General features: G+C 48.5%; 1 protein-coding gene across 4 annotated transcripts in view; it reads left to right on the forward strand.

The window, feature by feature from the left end:
- Positions 1 to 21,175, forward strand: part of LOC124596493 (caskin-2) — a 967,843-nt gene that overhangs the window by 602,297 nt on the left and 344,371 nt on the right. For 2 of the 4 annotated variants that reach the window (XM_047135644.1, XM_047135650.1), the window contains exon 1: positions 17,081 to 17,194. The exons of the other annotated variants lie outside the window; for them this stretch is intronic. In XM_047135644.1, coding sequence (XP_046991600.1) covers positions 17,095 to 17,194 — 100 coding nt within the window. In that variant the 5' untranslated portion in view covers positions 17,081 to 17,094. Of the gene's footprint in view, positions 1 to 17,080; positions 17,195 to 21,175 lie in introns of those variants that run through there. 4 annotated transcript variants of the gene reach the window in all.

Below are 21,175 nucleotides of genomic sequence, written 5' to 3' on the forward strand. Positions count from 1 at the left end.
TGAAGAGCTCCCCGTAAATCTATAAATTGTATAAATGTAGGTTTGCCTTTTTTTCAGTCTATCTTTTAAAATAAGTTTTAGGGTCAGTATTTAATCGCATGTTCCTCCATTTCTCGTGGACCGAGAATGATCTTCCCCGAGTTCGCCTTCGACGAGCTTTTCCATCCTTCTATAAACAATTCGTGTCATTATTGCGCAGGCATTTATTAAAATCGCAGTGTGGCAATATTCACATCAGTCAACACCTGCCTTCTTCCACACCAGGTAGAACGGTTTCGTCATGAGTAAATAAGCCAAGAATCTCTTCCCTTTCTATACTTCCATTGTATCTCTTCTATACAGGGTGAGCCTCGTCAGCTGACTGCTGTCCTCTGTCACGTCGTTTCGTTAAATGACGCAAGAATCTGTCGTTCTTTAACTTGGACCACTAATTCACTGAATTGTCCGGCTCCTTTACCTTCCACTTAGATGTCTCTCATTCCTCTAGTATGGCTGATTTCATCCCCTAAGGTGCTACATGTAGAAATTTCAAAATATTTTCAGTACTACGTGCTGCGTGTTTTATCCGTCGTAAATGACGGCCAAAAGCAGTCTCATTGTTCCTTAAATCTAGTACCAGTTACTACCAGTTTGTGGTCTATATAACAGCGATCATGTCATCCGCATTGTAAGCTACACACGGCAAATGCTCGGTGTGTTATAGCTTAAATCGGTGACCGAGCGGTTCTAGGCCCTTCAGTCTGGAACCGCGCGACCGCTACGGTCGCGGGTTCGAATCCTGCCTCGGGCATGGATGTGTGTGATGTCCTTAGGTTAGTTACGTTTAAGTAGTTCTAAGTTCTAGGGGACTGATGACCTGAGATGTTAAGTCCCATAGTGCTCAGAGCCATTTGAACCATAGCTTAAATCTCATTTGTTTGCTGTGCGAAACCCTGCTTTTGACTACTTAGGGAAAGCGTGCGCCATCTTTTCGGTAATAGGTCGTGGTTCTTGAACCAATTCAACTTTTTATCCTCATGTGGGTTTTTGTTGCCTCTGTATTTTTTGAGAATCTGAGTAAATCTCTTTTGAATCCACTGGTTACTGCCATTTGTTTGAGACTACTCATTTCTGTTTGATACGAGGGAAGCTTCACACGGCCGAACCAATACTTCTGTGCTGCGGCGGACGGCTCGAGACGTCCTCTGCTATCGGTTTCGATGAGTTAAATGTCGGTTTCAGTTTTGATTGGTGTGAATTTGGTGAAAAACTTTACCAACAAAACACGGTTCGGCGACGAGCAGTTGCCTCTCTGGGTTATTACCAGACTTGTATGGATCAACGATTTATAGACGGCGGTTTTTCGAAACGACACACTCAGGGTACAGAAGGTAGTTATGTATAAAAGCCACGTAGGCGAGACAGTTATAATGGAGGGAGGGCATGCCGCCCTTCACGAGACATTCAATTATCACCGCCGTAGTATTAAATATACTCTGAAAAATGTCCAGGTCTGTAAATCAGGCGTAAGCCGTAGGTGGCGGAACATTGCACACTGAAATGTCGTGAAACTGTAGGGGCCGGCAGCAGGGCGCCGCGATCTCTAAGTTTAGGACGTACGTAGGGGCGCGGCGAGTGGCGAGGGCTGGACTGTGGCAGCGGGCAGCGGCCTGTCGGCTGGAGGGCGCCACTGGCGCTCACCAGGTGGCGTCACAGGCGTACTGGGGGGTGGCGGTCCACTGTAGTGGCGCCACAAAAGGACTGCGCCCTTCCAATTCACAGTCGTATCGAGCAATTCGCGTAGGCGTCGCACTATCTTTGTGGCCACAACCTGCCACACAGTACTAGTATGGTTGGTGACACACACATACATACATTGCACAAAGTACGAACGGCTTTCGTCCATAAGTACACTACAAAATTGGACCTGTTTAGGTCGGCTGCGGACGCCTCTTTCTCCCGGCGTAAGCACACTGAGGTGCAACAACACTGACGAGAGAGCGCCTCTCGCGCTCGGCCCTTTGTAGTCCTCGGTTCGTCTCATTTAACGGTGCAAGTGTTGGCGCAATTTGCACACGTTCTTCAGTCGTAGCCGTGCTACTCACTGCTGGGGTCAGCGCTATTTCCGCATTCGGTGTACGGCAGCCGCGAAGATTTCGGTCGTGAATTCGTAGAAATGCGGCGGTTGCACCTGAGCAGGTGGGCGCGAGGAAGGTAGCCGCGTCTTCGCGATAGTACTCTGCACTGCCCGCTCGTGGCCTTCAGTCTGTTCGATTCTCGTGACTATTAATCACTTGACGAACCGTCCAAAGTGCTCTCGCTCTCTTTGATCGGAGGCTGGACTACTTGTCCGAACGTTCCTTTATGTTGCAATTATTTGTTTCTTTTGTCTAGTTCGGCGCCGAGACTTTTCAGGCTTTTCACTTTTCAGGTGTTTGGAGCAGTTGTAATTAACTACCTCGTTCCACGTGTTTTTTACAATGTATACAAGTTTTCATCAAATCTTTTGAACTTCTGGTCTGATAAATTCCCCTGTTGCCTCTTACAACTACACTCCTGGAAATGGAAAAAAGAACACATTGACACCGGTGTGTCAGACCCACCATACTTGCTCCGGACACTGCGAGAGGGCTGTACAAGCAATGATCACACGCACGGCACAGCGGACACACCAGGAACCGCGGTGTTGGCCGTCGAATGGCGCTAGCTGCGCAGCATTTGTGCACCGCCGCCGTCAGTGTCAGCCAGTTTGCCGTGGCATACGGAGCTCCATCGCAGTCTTTAACACTGGTAGCATGCCGCGACAGCGTGGACGTGAACCGTATGTGCAGTTGACGGACTTTGAGCGAGGGTGTATAGTGGGCATGCGGGAGGCCGGGTGGACGTACCGCCGAATTGCTCAACACGTGGGGCGTGAGGTCTCCACAGTACATCGATGTTGTCGCCAGTGGTCGGCGGAAGGTGCACGTGCCCGTCGACCTGGGACCGGACTGCAGCGACGCACGGATGCACGCCAAGACCGTAGGATCCTACACAGTGCCATAGGGGACCGCACCGCCACTTCCCAGCAAATTAGGGACACTGTTGCTCCTGGGGTGTCGGCGAGGACCATTCGCAACCGTCTCCATGAAGCTGGGCTACGGTCCCGCACACCGTTGGGCCGTCTTCCGCTCACGCCCCAACATCGTGCAGCCCGCCTCCAGTGGTGTCGCGACAGGCGTGAATGGAGGGACGAATGGAGACGTGTCGTCTTCAGCGATGAGAGTCGCTTCTGCCTTGGTGCCAATGATGGTCGTATGCGTGTTTGGCGCCGTGCAGGTGAGCGCCACAATCAGGACTGCATACGACCGAGGCACACAGGGCCAACACCCGGCATCATGGTGTGGGGAGCGATCTCCTACACTGGCCGTACACCACTGGTGATCGTCGAGGGGGCACTGAATAGTGCACGGTACATCCAAACCGTCATCGAACCCATCGTTCTACCATTCCTAGACCGGCAAGGGAACTTGCTGTTCCAACAGGACAATGCACGTCCGCATGTATCCCGTGCCACCCAACGTGCTCTAGAAGGTGTAAGTCAACTACCCTGGCCAGCAAGATCTCCGGATCTGTCCCCCATTGAGCATGTTTGGGACTGGATGAAGCGTCGTCTCACGCGGTCTGCACGTCCAGCACGAACGCTGGTCCAACTGAGGCGCCAGATGGAAATGGAATGGCAATCCGTTCCACAGGACTACATCCAGCATCTCTACGATCGTCTCCATGGGAGAATAGCAGCCTGCAGTGCTGCGAATGGTGGATATACACTGTACTAGTGCCGAATTGTGGATGCTCTGTTGCCTGTGTCTATGTGCCTGTGGTTCTGTCAGTGTGATCATGTGATGTATCTGACCCCAGGAATGTGTCAATAAAGTTTCCCCTTCCTGGGACAATGAATTCACGGTGTTCTTATTTCAATTTCCAGGAGTGTATTCATATCGCTATCAGAAATCACTATTAGACGAGATGGGGTCCGATGCTAGCGGCGGTCGAGGCAGCAGAAAATTGGCAGGTAAAGCTAAACGTCCGTATTAATCGGGAATCGGAGGTCGGGCACAAGTTTTCATCAATTCTACTATCGGTATCGCCACGTCCTTTTTAACAGAACGGCAGCAGTGTCAAAGCGGTGTCGAGCGGACGCAACGATTATCGTTTTATTACGTGACAGTGCGTATGTGTGTAGTTCGCCGACGTGAGGAGTCTCAACCTCAAGTCATTTGACGAAATATTGTACATAAAAAGAATAGCGAGTGGGTGCAGTTACTTCCATAAAATGTCTCTGAGTATGCGCGTGGAGCGATCTGAAATGGAACGACTACACAAAATAAATCTTTATCGGAAGAATCCACAGGAAATGCAGCCCATCAACAAAGGAAGTAGCTTACATAACACTCTCTCGACCAACACTCGAATACTGCTCGTCAGTCGGAGATTCGTAGAGGAAATGGAGCAGCACGTTTGGTTGCAGGTTTCTGGAGCGAGCGCCAGCGCCAGCCTGCTCCAGTGGCACACGCTGCAGGAGAGGCGTTCTGCATCACCGTCAAAATTCCCAGAGAATTCCTGCGAGAGTCAACTGACTTATTGCTTTCCCCTACACAGATGTCGAGAAAAGACCGTGGACACAAAATTAGAGAGAGTCGAGCCGAGCCCACAGACAGGCTTCCCGGCTGTCATTCTTCCCGTCTACCGTACGTGTCTGGAACTAGAAAAAGGGGTAAAGGGAAAAGTGGTGCACCAAGTACCGTGCCTTGCAGAGCACAGATGTACGCTGAGGAGCCGAAACATTATGACCACCTGCTTAACAGCTTGTTTGCCCGCCTTTAGAACAGAATACGTGTCTGGTTCTGCGTATCAGGGATCCGCCAGTCTGTTGTAGGTTTGTGGACGTATGTGGCATTACATGTCTAGCCACAGGTCATGTAATTCGTGTAAATGAAGGGCCGCCGATTTGGGTGCGCGGTGATGGCGCCCGATACCGACCCAGATGGGTTCCGTAGGATTTACATCGGGCGAATTTGGTCGCCGAGACATCAACGTGAGTTCTCAGTAATGCTCCTGAAACCACTGTTGCACGGTTCTTGCTCCGAGACACGGGCATTTATACTGCTGAGGATGACATCGCCGTCGGGAAAGACGACTAGCACGAAGAGATGCGGTGGTTTGCAGCTGTCAGCATGTCGTCGATCACTACCACAGGTCCCTTGCAAGCGCAGCAGAGTTGTCTCCCGTAGCACAATACCGCGCCCACCTCAGTGACGGCATTTGTGGAGACGGCCGTCCAACTAGTGCAACAAAAATGTGATTCACCCGACGTGCCGACACGTTTCCATCGATCGGCGGTCGAATCGCGATGGTCCCGTGCCCGCTGCAATCGCAATTGACGATGTCGTCGGACCCACGTGTGAACACGTAGGGGTGGTCTGCTGCGGAGCTCCACGTTCAACAATGTACGATCGACGGCTTGCTGTGAAACAGATGTGCTCTTCCGGCAGAGGTGCCGCAGATCACCATTTTTCCTGCTTTACAGAGCAGACAAGTCTCAGAGACTCACCTTATGTGAAGAGTCGTGCATGTCCAATCATTTAGCGCCTAATGCCCTTCTACCCCTTTCCGCAGATGCTCACGGCAGTAGCACGCGAACATTCGACCAGCCTCGCCCTTTTCGAGATGTTAGTTCGCAGGCGCAGCGTACTGATAATCCGCCGAATGTCGACGTCCCTTATCTCAGTGGATTTCCCCACACGTGTCTACGCCGTGTGTGCTCCGCTTACATGTTTTTGTTTGGGCGACGCGCGCCCGCAACGGCTCCAGGCGGCCCCCGACGTTCGTAGTGTTCCTGGTGGTCGGTGCACGTGTAGTAGTGTTGCGGTGGTTGGGTGCGCCGGCAGCCGCGGTGGTGACGTCAGCGTGACGCCACCGTGCGGCTGGCGTCACCCGCCACCGCTGACGTCACCGATTGCCGTTGCTCGCAGAGTTCGCAGTGGACGAGCACTCCGGATGCAGGTTTTCCCAGTTTCACCCACATCATTTACGGCCAAAAACGGGAAGGTTCGTCTGGAATGTTCTCTCCCGATATCCCGTCCAACCTCGCGTCGCTCCTAGCCGGCGTTCCGTCTCTTAACTTGCACTTTGCTCGAAACCTCCGATTTTCCCTCTTAACTCTATTTTTATTTACACCGAAATCGACGAAGTTGATTGTTCAGCTGTCCAGTATCGTCGCCAGGTTGTGTTGTACTTTCAGTTTCCAGAGACCTGAAGCCGGACGAATGCGACAGAAACCGATATTTGTGACGGGGGTACTGTGTAGCGCTAGTCGACGGCCGCTAAAACTGTTCCAGTTGGGAACGGTGGGTCCCTGCTAAGCTTTCTTCTGGTTCGTCGGAGAGCCGGGCTGCCCGATTCTGTTCGTCGGAAATGTTACCCACGTCTTCTGACTTCTTTCGCTCTGTCGTGTCTGGGCAGTTGTTGTCACAGCACTAACTCAGAGGAGGGGGGATTAAAACCCACATTGGCCTAAGTGCTTTTGTGACGCTTGTTCAACTTTCTGTGTGTCACAGTCGAGAATACGTAACAGTACCTTAACTGGAACTTCATCGTACTCTCTGAGAGTCAATTGGTACGGAACATGGAGGAAGGCAAGGGACCACTCCTTTCGGTAGGGCATGGCCACCAGCGGGGTGCGACGTTCTATCGTTCTTTGATACCCACACCAGCTACGTGAACCTTACATGGCGTCCCCGTCTACCCCGTATTTCTATTGCTTCACATTATTTTTACGTCTTATCGTGTTCATCCTGCTTCACACTTGTCATCGCCTGTTCTATGTGAAGTTTACATCTACTGACATCGACAGCAAGCTTAAAACACTTCGCCGTAACTTGCCCTTGTAAAAAAGAACACAGTTAAGTGAAGCCGACCCTAGCATAAGTCGGGTCAGACCTCTTTTGGGAGTATCCCCAACGTTGCCCCATTTAACTCGATCCTCTAATGATTTCGAAGCCTAGTGCAGCGGTGACCTAGCCGTTCCAGGGACTGCGAGCCTCAAAATACTTAACGGAAGGGACGCATTTCGACGTTACTCGGTTCCTCTCACAACTGACTTCCCGCTCCGTCTTTGGCAAAGTTGCTGTTGGCGATAGTCGCATATTAAGAACGAACGAAAAGACAAAATAAGGACAGTGCCCGCCAGGTATCCTTGCTGATGTCCACATGTGAAATAATGCAATAGTTTGACGTAAATCTTTGAGTCGGAAGTTCAAAAATTCAAATGGCTCTAAGCACTATGGGACTTGACATCTGTCCCCTAGACTTAGAACTACTTAAACCTAAGTAACCTAAGGACATCACACACATCCACGTCCGAGGCTGCGACCATAGCAGCAGCTCGGTTCCGGACTGAAGCGCCTAGAACCGCACGGCCACAGCGGCCGGCCACTCGGCGGTTCACTAGTATCACAAGCGACCATTAATATGACAGACGCTTAATTCGAAGTGTATTGAAGATTTGTACTCTCGCCGTCTCGTGTTTGAGACGATTCGTGTTTCTCCTTCACACCGAGTGTGACGTCGCCGCCGCCGAGAACGGTGCTGTGGCGTCGTGCGCACCCTGCGACACACCTCGCAGCCGGGTCATTTCTGTTTAGGTTCCACTTTTACTGAATATTATCACTGGCATCAAGGTTCACTTTGCCACACCGCACTTATTTTGAAACTTGTCCGAGGACTGTATTACACGGTATATAATGGAATCAGAAATCGTTAAATCACGAATTTTTTTCTGGTTATTTAGTTAGTTGCATGTTCCATTGATCAATCGCACTGTACGGTAGCCGTTACGATGTGGAACGCGTCAAGTGCACAAGAAATGCACATATGAAACAAGATTTTTTAATACATATATATTACAATACAGTGTTAAAGATTAATATTTCTATTATTTACCCCATTCCTTTAAATGGCACAAAATGCATAGAGTGTATTTATAGACTTATTTATTCGTATTCACGAATTCGTCTATGATATAGAAGGAGTTGTCAAGGAGATATGATTTCAATTTATTTTTGAAGCTATTACTGCTGTCTGTCAGACTTGTTATTTGATCTGGTAATTTGTCGAAAATTTTTATAGCAGCATATTTTACCCCTTTCTGTGGCAAATATAGGTTGAGTGAAGGATAGTGTAAGTCTTTATTTTTTCTGATATTATAATCATTAACGTCACTGTTGTTTTTAAACTGGTCCATGTTGTTGAGAACAAATTTCATTAGTGAGTAAATGTACTGTGAGGCTTTTGTAAGAATTCTCAATCTTTTAAAAAGATGCCTACAAAATGTACGACTATGAACCGCACACATTATTCTTACCACTTTCTTTTGAGCAGTGAATACTTTTTGTCAAACGTTGAGTTACCCCAAAGCATTATTCCGTATGACATCAGAGAGTGAAAGTATGCAAAGTATGTGAGCTTACTAACTTCTATATTCTCAAAATTGGCTATTATTCTGATTGCAGAAGTTGCTGAACCTAATCGCTTTAGAAGATCCGAAATATGCATTTTCCAATTAAGATTCTCATCTATATGTACACTGAAAAACTTAGTATGCTCTACCCTGTCTACTCACTTCTGTTGATCTGTTATATTTATTGAAGGAACTGTTCTTTTTGCGGCAGAAAATTCTATTTCCACCCGACGAGTAATGTCTACAACAGGTTTAGACCAAGCCCATTTACATAAAACATGTTAATGACTTTACCAAAGACCTTATTTGTATCGTTTTTAATTGGAGTTTCTTTTACTGGATTAATAATGATGCTTATATCATCAGCAAACAGTGTCAGTTCAGCTTCCTGTTTCAGATAGGAAGGGAGGTCGTTCACATACATCAAGAACAGAAGGGGACTCATGATTGAACCCTGTGGAACACCTAATGTAATTTCACCCGTTAGATGTAGCGGCAAACTTATTTACATAACTTGACCCATATAAGGAAACTTTTTGCTTCCTGTTCTGTAGGTATGACTTAAACAAGTCATATGCTATTCCATTTATGCCATAGAATTGTAATTTTTGTTACATAATGTCACGGTTCACACAGTTAAACGTGTCAGGCGACCAAAACTAATATGACCGGACGAAAATGTTTTCACAGTATGCCCGCGTGGACGTCAGCCCGCCTCTGCTGCACAGCACTCGAGTCCATCTTTCACAATTGCACTTCACCGGAGTCTGACAGGTTTGTCTTGTCTGTGGATGTGGCTTTCCTCTTCTTGCGGCCTCGCGTTAAACGTATTCACGACTGGTGGACGAAACTAGGCATCATTCGAAAGCTCCCTGCGTATCGTTTTGGGGCGCGGCGTCGCTTACCCCGTGCATTGTAGACTAGTCGTAAAGCTATCCAGTGTCGCACTCTGACGTGGAAGATGCTGTGCGTGTTTTGTACAATAATAGTGTTGTAGACATTACTCGTCGGGTGGAAATAGAATTGATATCGTTTCTTAACCAAAGTTGTTTCGCAACGTATGTAGTGTGCAGTACAAGTTTTTATTACAGTTCCTTTTTGTCTTTGTTTCGGTCTCGTCCTGAGCCAACTGTTCGCTGTCCATTCTGCGTACCTTGGTCGTCGAGCTGCAGCCTGCTCCATGTAGTTGACAGTGCTCTGTGTGCAGTCCAGTCTGCTGGCCGATGTGTACCTCGGGATCGCGGATGCCACATTTACCAACTGCTCGACTCGTCTCTTTGTCCATGTAGTCATTGTTTCTTATGCGTGTAAACCGTGCAGTACCCTCATGTTGCAAGGCTTTCATCGCAGATCAATTATAATTTTAAGATGCTAATATTGATTACTTACTATTCTAAACCATTCTGCTGGTTCACCTCACCTACATGAGTAAGTTCCTTGCCCCGTTCCATCTTTCCAAACTCTATGCTCATCCATTTTGATCGATCATTGAAGTTTTTCTATATATTGTTTTATGGAAAGAAACCTGTAGACACTTGTTTCAGGTACTTTATTTAGCCGACTGAACTTTTTTGTTGCTGACGCAGTTTGTTATTGGCGATAGGAATGTCATCGGAAAATACCAGATAGGCAATCAAGATACATAGCTCTGAGCTTAAGAGCCACTCTGAACTGTTGATCAGTTTCTTCCTGTCGTCGTCGTCGTCGTTGTTGTTCTTCTTCTTCTTTCTCTTCTTCTTCTTCTTCTTCGACGCTCATTGTCTTTTTTTATGCTCAGATGACTTTCTTCAAAGACACACGGGGAAGACCGCCTCCTTGTACAGCAATCCTGATGTCGCATGGTTAGTAATATATGAATTAGTTTGATGCCATAAATATTTTGCGTACGGAAATATTTGTTGTAGTGTTTTCTGTTAAAAACTCCTAAAGGCGCTCAGAGTAACTGGATGAAACGTGTTTGGTTTGGAAACAGTATCAACTCTTGACTCACACCCAGTTTGGCGGGTTAGTCATTTCGTGGAACGGCGGGATGTTTCCTTCAGTAAGGCACGTGGGGCAGTTTCTGCAGCCCTCCTACTGTCACACACACACACACACACACACACACACAGTCAGCGACACATTGTGCACTGTCCGCCGCTCCTCGTGCTACCTCGACACAAGTGCACAAACACTCCAGCTACGAGAACACTCGATACTTTTAGAGGTGGTCTGGCTGTAACCGCCGACGCTCAGTGTGTGCCGCCGTGGTTCCCTGGCACGTACTAGTGGACGCTCTGCTCGACGCAGCCGTGGCCAGGAACTCTTGCGGCGACTCATTACATAAGCGCTGAGCTGCGCGCGGGAATAGAACGGCGCGCAACTGCAGGATAAGCTTATCGCCCAACCTTTCAACACCAGGCGGACATGTTAGCTCAAAACAACGCGATTGTGACGCGGAAAGCCGGAGGAACGTTTGGGGCGCCGTATTTGGTGAGCGACGGAGCACACGCGCTGCGTACAGCTAGCTGGCTGCACAGCCGGCTGGCCGACTGTTGTTGCCCGTGACTCGCCTATTCGCTTATCTCGGGGGCACGACCTCGTTTCAGCGACTGCGTGTCGCTCACTCAGCACAGAGCTTATCAGGACGTGTGTAGCAGTGGGCGCTGCACGGGCAAATTACGTACCGGACTGCATCTGTTTTAATTTACTGTTTCCGAAAAGCTCATGCTGTTACGGTGTGCGATGCCCAGTAGCAAAAGGTAACAGTGAAACGTCAGGAGAGCACGTTTTATTGCACGCAAGATTTGTTTCTGCAGTGAAATTCAATCGTAATTAAATAGCAATTATTTGTCTACTGATCGGGGATGACACTGTAAATAAACGAAGTAAAGAGTAATTGAGTGCCGTATGTTTTCTACACTTAACGAATTGTTGAAACACCGCACCAACTAATACGTCATAACGACGTATGTGTAAACGGGGAACCGTCTCCCATCAGTTGTCTACTTTTTTTTTTTTTCCTCTGTGGAACTTGGAACGTAAGCGGTGCCGAGTTGCTCAGTGCACACGATACAGATGCTTTCGGGGTGAAGTAATTTAGCAATTTGGTTGTAGCGAAACACTGGGACAAGGCGTCAGTGTATCGAGAATTGTCCGATGGGCATGTGGACGCCTAAGACGCTATTGCAGGACGGAGAGCGCGTTTAGAATATCACACGTTAAACCGAGGTCGCACGTTGCGATGGCGTGAGCAATTTGTATCTGTTAAAGGAACCCTCGAAAACCATCAGCCGCACTTGAAATGTTTGATAGCCAAATCGGTATCCGGATACAGACCCCGTCGTCATGGCGTACTACGAGTCCCTACACCAGTGACACGCGTGTTAGTTGTAAATTCTTCCACATGTTCAGCTCTATGTTCATCTCACAGCACGCAGGCTGTCGTGCACGTCACTCATACCGAGACAGGTAACACGCCACTGACGGTAGGCTGTACACACGAATACCGGCTGCCCTCATTAAAATATCGAGTGCAGCTGACGGTCCTTAAAATACGTTTACGAGTTGCGGAGCCCCGAGCGTTCAACGTTTTTACGATATGTACGTGGTGATATTTTTGGTCAGCGAACTGCCGCTGTACGCAACTGACGGTGGCGTCCCCGTGCAGCTGGGCGTGGCGGCTGGCAGGGGGCGAGAACGGCGCGCCCCCGCCCCCACCTCGCGACACGTGGCGCGGGGGCGCGGCTGTCTGCAGGCCCTCCCCGGGCCGGAACCAGGGCGCTGCACCTGCCGCCTGCCGACAGGCCGCGAACGGCTCGCTACGGGCGTCCTCCTCCGCGCCGGAAAAATAATTTGTAACAATTGTCAGGCGAAAGAACCAGGTAGACGCTGTCAGTCTGAGTAGTGTGTTTTGCTAGAGGCGACTGTATCCGTTCGAGTCAGCACACGTCTGCGTTTGCTTCTCACACTTCTCAAAATATTTGCGCGCAGCGCCTTCGGTGAGGTCGCGCAGGCGCCGTGCCGCGTGTTTTCTGGTCGTCTGCGTTTCACCGGACGAGTAAACTGCTCGTGTGTCGCCAATGACTGCAACCCTCCACCGTGCACCGTACCCCTAGGCAAACTTTCCGTTACCAGACTAGTGCGGGAAGCGTAGTGTAAGGCAGCAACTTGAACCGCTCAGGAGTAGTGAGTGCGGGTGTGTGGGCGGCGCCAGTGTGTAGCTTACACGTGCAGTTTAGCGCTACGATCGCTACTTGATTTGCACAATGTTTGCGTCTGATACTCAAACGCTGAAAAAATATTTTATTTGGGAAAAGGATCATTGTACGAGGGCTATCCACAAAGTACATTACGTTTTGGAATTAAAAATAAATAAAGTATTGGAAATTTTTTTTATTATATGCAGATGAAAGCCACACTTAAATACTACTTTTTTACATTGTTGCCATTTAAATTAAGGCACTTATCGTAGCGATGGACGAGCTCGGAAATTCCTTCGTCGTAAAATTCGGCCGCCTGCGTCTTCAATCACGTGGTTACCTCTTCTTGAAGCTGTCTGTCGTCAACAAAACGCTGCATAGCCAACCAAAAATGGTTCAAATGGCTCTGAGCACTATGGGACTTAACAGCTGTGGTCATCAGTCCCCTAGAACTTAGAACTACTTAAACCTAACCAACCTAAGGACATCACACACATCCATGCCCGAGGCAGGATTCGAACCTGCGACCGTAGCAGTCGCGCGGTTCCGGACTGCGCGCCTAGAACCGCGAGACCACCGCGGCCGGCATAGCCAACCACTTCGTCATTGCTGGGAATAGGTGGAAGTCGCTCGGTGCCAGGTCGGGACTGTACGGCGGATGAGGAAACAACTCCCACTTAAAAGATTCGAGAACTTCACGAGTGGCATTTGCCGTGTGGGCCCGGGCGTTGTCGTGAATCAGCAAGATCTTTGAGCCCAACTTTCCCCCGCGCTTGTTTTGTATTGCTCTTCTGAGGTTGTGCAGAGTTTGACAATACCTTTGAGAGTTTATTGTAGTGCCTCTTTCCAGGAAATCCACAAAAATCACAACTTTTCTGTCCCAAAAGAAGAGGTAACCACGTGGTTGAAGGCACAGGCGGCCGAATTTTACGACGAAGGAATTTCCAAGTTCGTCCATCGCTACGATAAGTGCCTTAATTTAAATGACAACTATGTAGAAAAGTAGTATTTAAGTGTAGCTTTCATCTGTATATAATAAAAAAAATTTCCAATACTTTATTTATTTTTAATTCCAAAACGTAATGTTCTTTGTGGATAGCCCTCGTATGTTGGAAGTGTGTGTCTTAAGCGATCTATTTGACTCCTGTGATTCGCTAAACAATTAATTTGACAGGGTAATGCAGATGGGTTATTTTACTCTTTTTTTGTAGTGGAAGTTACGTCAACTTTTGCTTTGTCCCTAGCATTAGCCAACGGGAAACAGTATTCTGATGACAGGTGGAAACCTCCATCTTCGTTTCAGAAGATGTTGATTCACACAGAGAACCAGGGAGTGGCTTCTTGAGAGTGGCAGAGACAGGAAGTGAGTACGGAATTGGCCGATCCACAGAATGCTGCCACCTGATGCTTTGTAAGAGGCCCACGAGGTGAAACGAGGTCGATACACGGTCCGTGGTCGGTGGTATTTACTAACGTGATGTCTAATTAGGACACTGGGCTGTTTTGCTATTCGTGGCGGCGCCCTGACGATAGACACACGCACACACGGGAGATCTCGAACGCTGGCTATTACATCGCATTTCATTCCATTCGCTTCTCATTACAGTTATTATGTCATGCGGAACAAAGGTGGGGGGTGCAGTCATAACGTCCACCCAAGTGGGGGAACCCCGTCTCCTGCAAACTGATTAAATAAACAATATGTATGAATATGTTATTGACTTTGATGTGAATTTCGTGTCGTCAGATCCTTCTTCTCAAGCACAGAGTGAGTCTTTTTCCTACCAATCTTTTCTTGGCCGGGTGGGGAGTGACGGCGTGAGGGGTAGAGGGGTGGAACGTCCTGTGGTGGCGTCACTGCGCACTAGCTCAGTCGATCCCTGCACGTCGAGGTGAGCGCAAACAGGAAAATTTTCCAGTAACACGTCACCTTCAATCTGCAGCAGTGTGATTACGTAATTTGGACATGAAGTTGCTGCATTTGATGCTTTCCCACCAAATAAAAGTTGGATCCACCCCTTGCAAACTGAACTTCATAAGTAAACAGTATGTCTGTCCTGTGCAGTGTAGTTGAATTTCTGGTCGTGAGATTGTTTTTGCTCAGCACAGACGCCGGCTTAGAGCCCATGGCGGAATCCGTTCTGAGTCAGGAATTGCCTTGGAAAAAGGTTACCGCGTGCGTCGGTATTCTGCAGGAAGGAGCTACAGCGTGCGTCGGTATTCTACAGGGGCACGAGTTTCGGCGTGAATTTCTCGGGTGCTTTTGTCAGTGGTGGCACCCACGCGGCCTCAGATGCACTCGACCGCCGGTGCACCCCGACTCCGCACAGCCTGTGCGGGTGGAGCGAATGGCGGGCGGTGCGTGCTTCACGGTCGACAGATTCTTAACCGTGTAATTACGTGTGATGACTGTTTCATGACGGTATTCCTTGCGCTATCGGACTAAAAAGAAGCTGTCGATTTACCTACTTGTTTACGAGACGTGCACCTTTTCCCAAACGGCAGAGAATGATGAGAAGAGAAATCCAGCCCATGAAACTAATTTTTTTGTATATGAACAAAGGCATCCACGGCCCTTGTCACGCTCAGTAAAAGTTTTCTGTGTATGTGGTGGCATTGTCAATACGTAAAACTACCGACATTTCAGTCACTGTTGCAAGTGACCTTGTTCAGGGTGTTTTTGTGTACTAAACACCCTGAAGATGGTCAGTTGCAACACTGACTGAAATGTCGGTAGTTTTACGTATTGACAGTGCAGGCACAAATCCAGAAAAATTTTATTGATTGTAAATTTTTTATAAATAAACAATTGGCATGTAATTAGATTTCTTGCGAGGAGATCCTCCCTCTGCAGCACAGAGCCACCAGTTTCCAGGTAGGGGAGGGGAGGGCTGGTGGTTTGCCATATGGGAGAGGTTGGTTAATTCGTCAATTTAATTAAGTAGTCAGTCGAATTGATAGAGTGACTGGAGTCTATTTGAGTAACTCAGACCTGAAACTGTAGCTGTATCGGCGAAGGGGATAGGGGAGGGTTGAAGGTTTCCTGATGGATTGTGGTCAAGAGGGGGAGGGTGAGAGGTGTCACAATCCTCTTAGCAGGACAATGGGGTAACGACCTGTCAATAAAAGGAGAACATCCGTGTCGGTGCCTTGCAAACCTCAGTTACTGTCTTGCTGTTCGTCGCGCAGTCTTCTGTGGCCCTGTCAGGTGGTGACAGTAGTGTGACGGGCCAGTGTGCAGCACACGGCGATTTCCCGCCTCGACCTTTGCGTCTTTTGTCCTTGAGTGCTGAGTAACATCGATGGCTGTTTTCCTCCTTCTACAGAGTGGGGTTTTTCTCTTGTACAACAGTGTTAACCAGAAAAGTTTTTGATCTACTTAAGTTCTTATTTATGGACAGTGCAGGTTTCTTAGTTGCGCACTTGTTGCAAAAATTATATTACTTGTCGCTTTCACATATTTGACCCGCCTCGCCTAAGCCCCAAATAACGACGAAAATCATATTTTCACTGTCAGAATAATTCTCATTAAACACGTGTATCTATTCACGTTGCTATTTACACTTAGTGTAGGTTTTTTTTCTGTAAAACGTAAATATTTTTTGCCTTCATATATTTCGTCTCTTTTGTGGAGTAGAAGAACACTGGTAGGAAAAAATACCAGTACCCCGTGTGGCTTTTCAGTGTGCCACGAAAACAAAGCAAAGAAGACGATGAAAGATTAAGGTAACAGGAAGACGTTACCAGACGCCGCTCTAGTTCCTCGTCCCTGGACACGCACAGTGTGCAGCGTAGTCTGACATTTACAAGTCCACACTCGACACAATCTATAGACGATTGACGTCACCTCGCGACGCGTTCGGTTGCCGGTTTACACGCAGGCGTGGAAAGCGCACGCACTTGGAGCTGTCATTTTGACCAGAAAGTCACTCGTGTAAAACGGGAAGCTCTCGCTCGGGGTAGTGCAGGGGGGGGGGGGGGGGCGCAGGACACGTCGGCTAGAAGGCGCAGGTAGATCACGCCACGCCACTGCGCGGCGTTGCCTGGTTGCCGGGCCGGTGCGTGCCGCCGCCGCCGCACCGGAACTGCCGAGGTCGGCAGACGGCTCCGCCACTGTGCGCTGCGCTCCGTTATCCCCCTGTGCGCCTCTGAGCCCGGCGTCCTTCGCGGCAGGAAGTTTTTCGCGGGTGGAATGCGCAGCCGGCCGGCCGCGCTCTTTGCGGCTCGGAGGACGTGACTCGCCTGTCGGACTGTGGACCGCGGCCGCGCAAAAAAGCGGGACGGCCCGAGCGAGCGAGTTGGCAAGCGCGTGGCGCGCACTGTGTGACTGCGGCAGGCGGCGGTGGCGGGCGCTGCTCTGCTCTGCTCTGTCTGTGCTCCGCTACTGTGCTCTGCTGTGACGCGCACAGGTGCTCCACACTGGCGACCGCCGCCATGTGCTTCTGGTCGTGGGTGACGGCCGTGCTGGCACCGCGCCACCACCGGCCGCAGCAGCGCGACCACCAGGTGCTGTACCGGCCGACTGCCTGCCCAGGTAAGTCCACCACTCGCCCTCTCTCCTCGCCTCCTCCTAGCTGGCCCATCTACTGTACCTCCGCGGACGTCTGTCGAACCGTCTTCTCAACTAGCCGCCTGTCCTGCAGATAGATAACCTCTTCGCGATGTTTGCTACGGAACGAGTAAATCGACAGCTCGAACCGTACAGCAAACAATTGGGCACAATCGTTGTACACTTAAGCTTTTTTCCTGGTGGATTCGTATGTGTAGGAAAATAGTACGAGGTCTGCGAGGCCTTGTTATTTCTCGGGTCGTCTATACAACGCAAAAACTAAACGTTTTCCACTGCGCGTTTCATCTGTTTAACACTTTTTTAAAAAAGAGCTGATACAACGAATTCTCGCTGAAACTGCTATTTTGGGGTAGCAAACGGAGGCCTTTACATCAGGGCGGACCCACCGTAGCGGTAACGTAAGTATACCTGCATAGTGTTGCTCCCCTCTGATTCGGCGAATGAAAATGCGAATACCTAGTGCGTAATGTAATCTACAAACTCCGTTACGTTTCAGACCGGATAACTAACCTTCCGACCACTGCGCAGCCTACGTTGCTGCTGTTTTCTGTATATGTTATAGGTCTACTCGATTACTATGAAATTTACAGTTAATTCTTCGGGTTTATTGCTACTGAACTTATCCTCAACTCGAGGCGAAATCGTAAACTTTCCGTTGTGGCTCTCCGATGCTGCTTGCTGAACCAGTCGCACCAGGATGTCTCGAGAGTTTGCTTGTGCTGTCCTGTGTCTATACGGTGCGAGAAGGACAACCGCGGCAGAGAGGTGGAGGGGAACGTCAGTCAGCAGTCAGCCTCTGGCCGCCCCCGGCCACACCGTGCAGCCCCAATGACAGCCGTTCTTGTACCTGTCTTCAATATGCTTCCTGCTGTTAGCGAGCATTCAGTATTGCACGGAGGCCTGTATCACTGTCGAATTACTGGTAAATGTGTCCAAGTAGCTTTTGAGGTTGAAGCCGCTAGTTAGTGACACACATACTCTACGTATCTTTCACTATATGTATATAACGGTGAATTTTCGGTGCGAATTACGTCTCCGTGTCAGCAACTTAAGACGCTTCGAATGTGATGTGGAAACGTGTAATACGTGAAAACGAAACAACTGCGATTTGCAATTGCTCTGCAAGATTCGCTGTTGTACGCAGTGCATTTATTTGTTGATTGATTACCATTTACATTTCACTCCGCAAAATGTCTTCTGTAATCTTTGTTGTCTTTCAAATGGCACGTGTTTTCATAATGAAGGGTAACAGGGAGATTTGGAATGTAAGCGGAAGGTGAGGATTTCGTCTGCTGGCGTCACATTCCCCAAAGTTTTCCTTTTACAGACTGTACCAAACACGGTGCACTTCAGAGAGACAGCTACAAAGTGGCTCTGTAACCTCACAAGCTGTAAGCCGCTGTGTATGCTTGCTTTGTTTCTATCACCTAATCACGGCTCAGGACTCATAATAACATTCACACTTTACTGACGCAAGTTATTGATGCAATCAAATCAAATCCGTCGGTTTCGGCAATCCACAACCGAACTATCGTCTTCTACGCAGGTCTTACAGCTGTCGGTTTGCGCCACGAATCAGTCACTGCAAACTTAATTCCATAAGATAATGAAACTAACATTGTGAGTGTTGTGTGGTTGACGCCAGAAATATCTTTTGTGTGAGGTCAAGGCGCCTCCTGCACTGGTTGGCTCAGCCGCCGTGGTGCACTGCACCCTACTGAAGAAGTTGTGGTGTTCTCTGTGTCGAAAATCGTGTGCTGTCAATTACGTTCTTTGGATGTAAGCGTGCATCTGAGATCTCTCAAAACTAGTTACTTTCGTAATACTTGATGGTGCAATGTGTCGTGAAACGTGATGCCAGCAGATTAAACCATTAGCCAAACGACGCTTAAACTGGAATGCGTTATAAACTGTCCACGGAAAATACGAATGCTACTTTAAGACAATCTTCAACTTTTGTTGTCCTGTCTTCCTCATTTGCGTGTAATATCACGGTATATTGATAATTTTTATATTTGGATCGTCTAACTGTAACTGAATGAAACACAATTTTCGTGCGATACGCGTTTCGCCTTTATTCTCCGCAAGGCATCTTCAGTTGCCTGGAATATGTACATATTTTTACTATTTACTTTATATTTTGGGTCAATGAGCAGTTCTGATGGTTGGTTTTTGCTATGACGTAGTAATTTGTTAAATTCTACTTACAGGTCGCGTGGACGATTCTCTACATATTGTGTTTCTGTTCCACTTTTGGCGCTGTTCCTCTTCTTATAATCGCCATTTGGGGTTTTTGTTTTCCGCATTTCATAGCGCTAGGAACTGAACACTTGTTCTGATGCAATGTTTTGGTTTGTGTTGCCGACTGTCGGACGTTATTGTCGAAGATCGAATGATATTGCATCGACTCGGCCGTAACTGCGGTAACACGTCTGATTGAAACCAGGCGCAGGCTTTTGGTCGTGCGGTAGCGTTCTCGCTTCCCACGCCCGGGTTCCCGGGTTCGATTCCCGGCGGGGTCAGGGATTTTCTCTGCCTCGTGATGGCTGGGTGTTGTGTGCTGTCCTTAGGTTAGTTAGGTTTAAAGTAGTTCTAAGTTCTAGGGGACTGATGACCATAGATGTTAAGTCCCATAGTGCTCAGAGCCATTTGAACCATTTTTTTGAAACCAGGCCCAAGTCCGCACAGCGCTCTTGGCTGCTCTCGCGTGCCGAATGTACATCATCTGGCGAGGCGAGCGACTGGCTGCTTCAGGAATCTCTGTGCCAACGTCCCGGCGTCGTGTAGGTGAACACGAGTCAGTTCCGGACGGTCTGCCCTTGGCTGCACGCTCTCCAGCCGGATTGTCGGCACGTGCTCCTGCACTGCCCTGCGTACGGTAACCCTAGCTCTTTCCCACAGTTGTTAGTTCCCTCCTGCTTTCGTATTACGTATAGGGGTTCTCGACGTGACTAATGAGCATTTTCAGACCTCCAAAGTCGATCGTTCTGAGAGTTCTCATATCGTGATAAATAAAGCCGCACTTCGTCTAAAACAAGGACGGGACGAAACATAGGGTCACGCAGAGACTTGAAGGGCCACTTGCAGTACCGACATCCTGCAGCACTACGTGAATTCTCCAGCCGGTGCACTGGCGTTCCTTCGCAGTGTTTCAGTTTGCGCTCAGCAGTGTGAGCAGACAGTGCTGGCCCACCCGTGCCATTGTGGCCCGCACCTGTCCACACAGATCTCACATCCTCCTTTCAAGACACTGTCCATTCGGCTCAAGTGCTCTTCCAGGCCCTTCACTATCTCTGACAGAATTACAATGTCAGCGGCGAACCTCAAAGTTTTTATTTCTTCTCCATAGATTTTAATTCCTAATCCGAATTTCTCTTTTGTTTCCTTTACTGCTTGCTCAGTATATAGGTTGAATAACATCAGAGATACGCTGCAACCCTGTCTCACTCCCTTCCCAATCACTAATTTCCTTTGATGCCCCTCACTCTTATAACTGCCATCTGGTTTCTGTACAAATTGTATATAGCCTTTCCCTCCCTGTATTTTACCCCTGCCACCTTCAGAATTTGATACAGGGTATTCCAGTCAACACTGTCAAAAGCTTTCTCTAAGTCTACAAATACTATAAACGTAGGTTTGCCTTTCCTTAATCTATCTTCTAAGCTAAGTCGTAGGGTCAGAATTGCCGCACGTTTTCCAATATTTCTACGGAATCCAAACTGATCTTCCCTGAGGTCGGCTTCTACCAGATCTTCCATTCGTCTGTGAAGAATTCATGTTAGTATTTTGCAGCCGTGGCTTATTAAACTGATAGTTCGGGAATTTTCGCATCTGTCAACACCTGATTTCTTCGGGATTGGAAATATTATATTCTTCTTGAAGTCTGACCGTATTTCGTCTGTCTCATACATATTGCTCACCAGATGGTAGAGATTTGTCAGGGCT

Source organism: Schistocerca americana, chromosome 2 (genome assembly GCF_021461395.2).
Source record: "Schistocerca americana isolate TAMUIC-IGC-003095 chromosome 2, iqSchAmer2.1, whole genome shotgun sequence".
Lineage (NCBI taxonomy): Eukaryota > Metazoa > Arthropoda > Insecta > Orthoptera > Acrididae > Schistocerca > Schistocerca americana.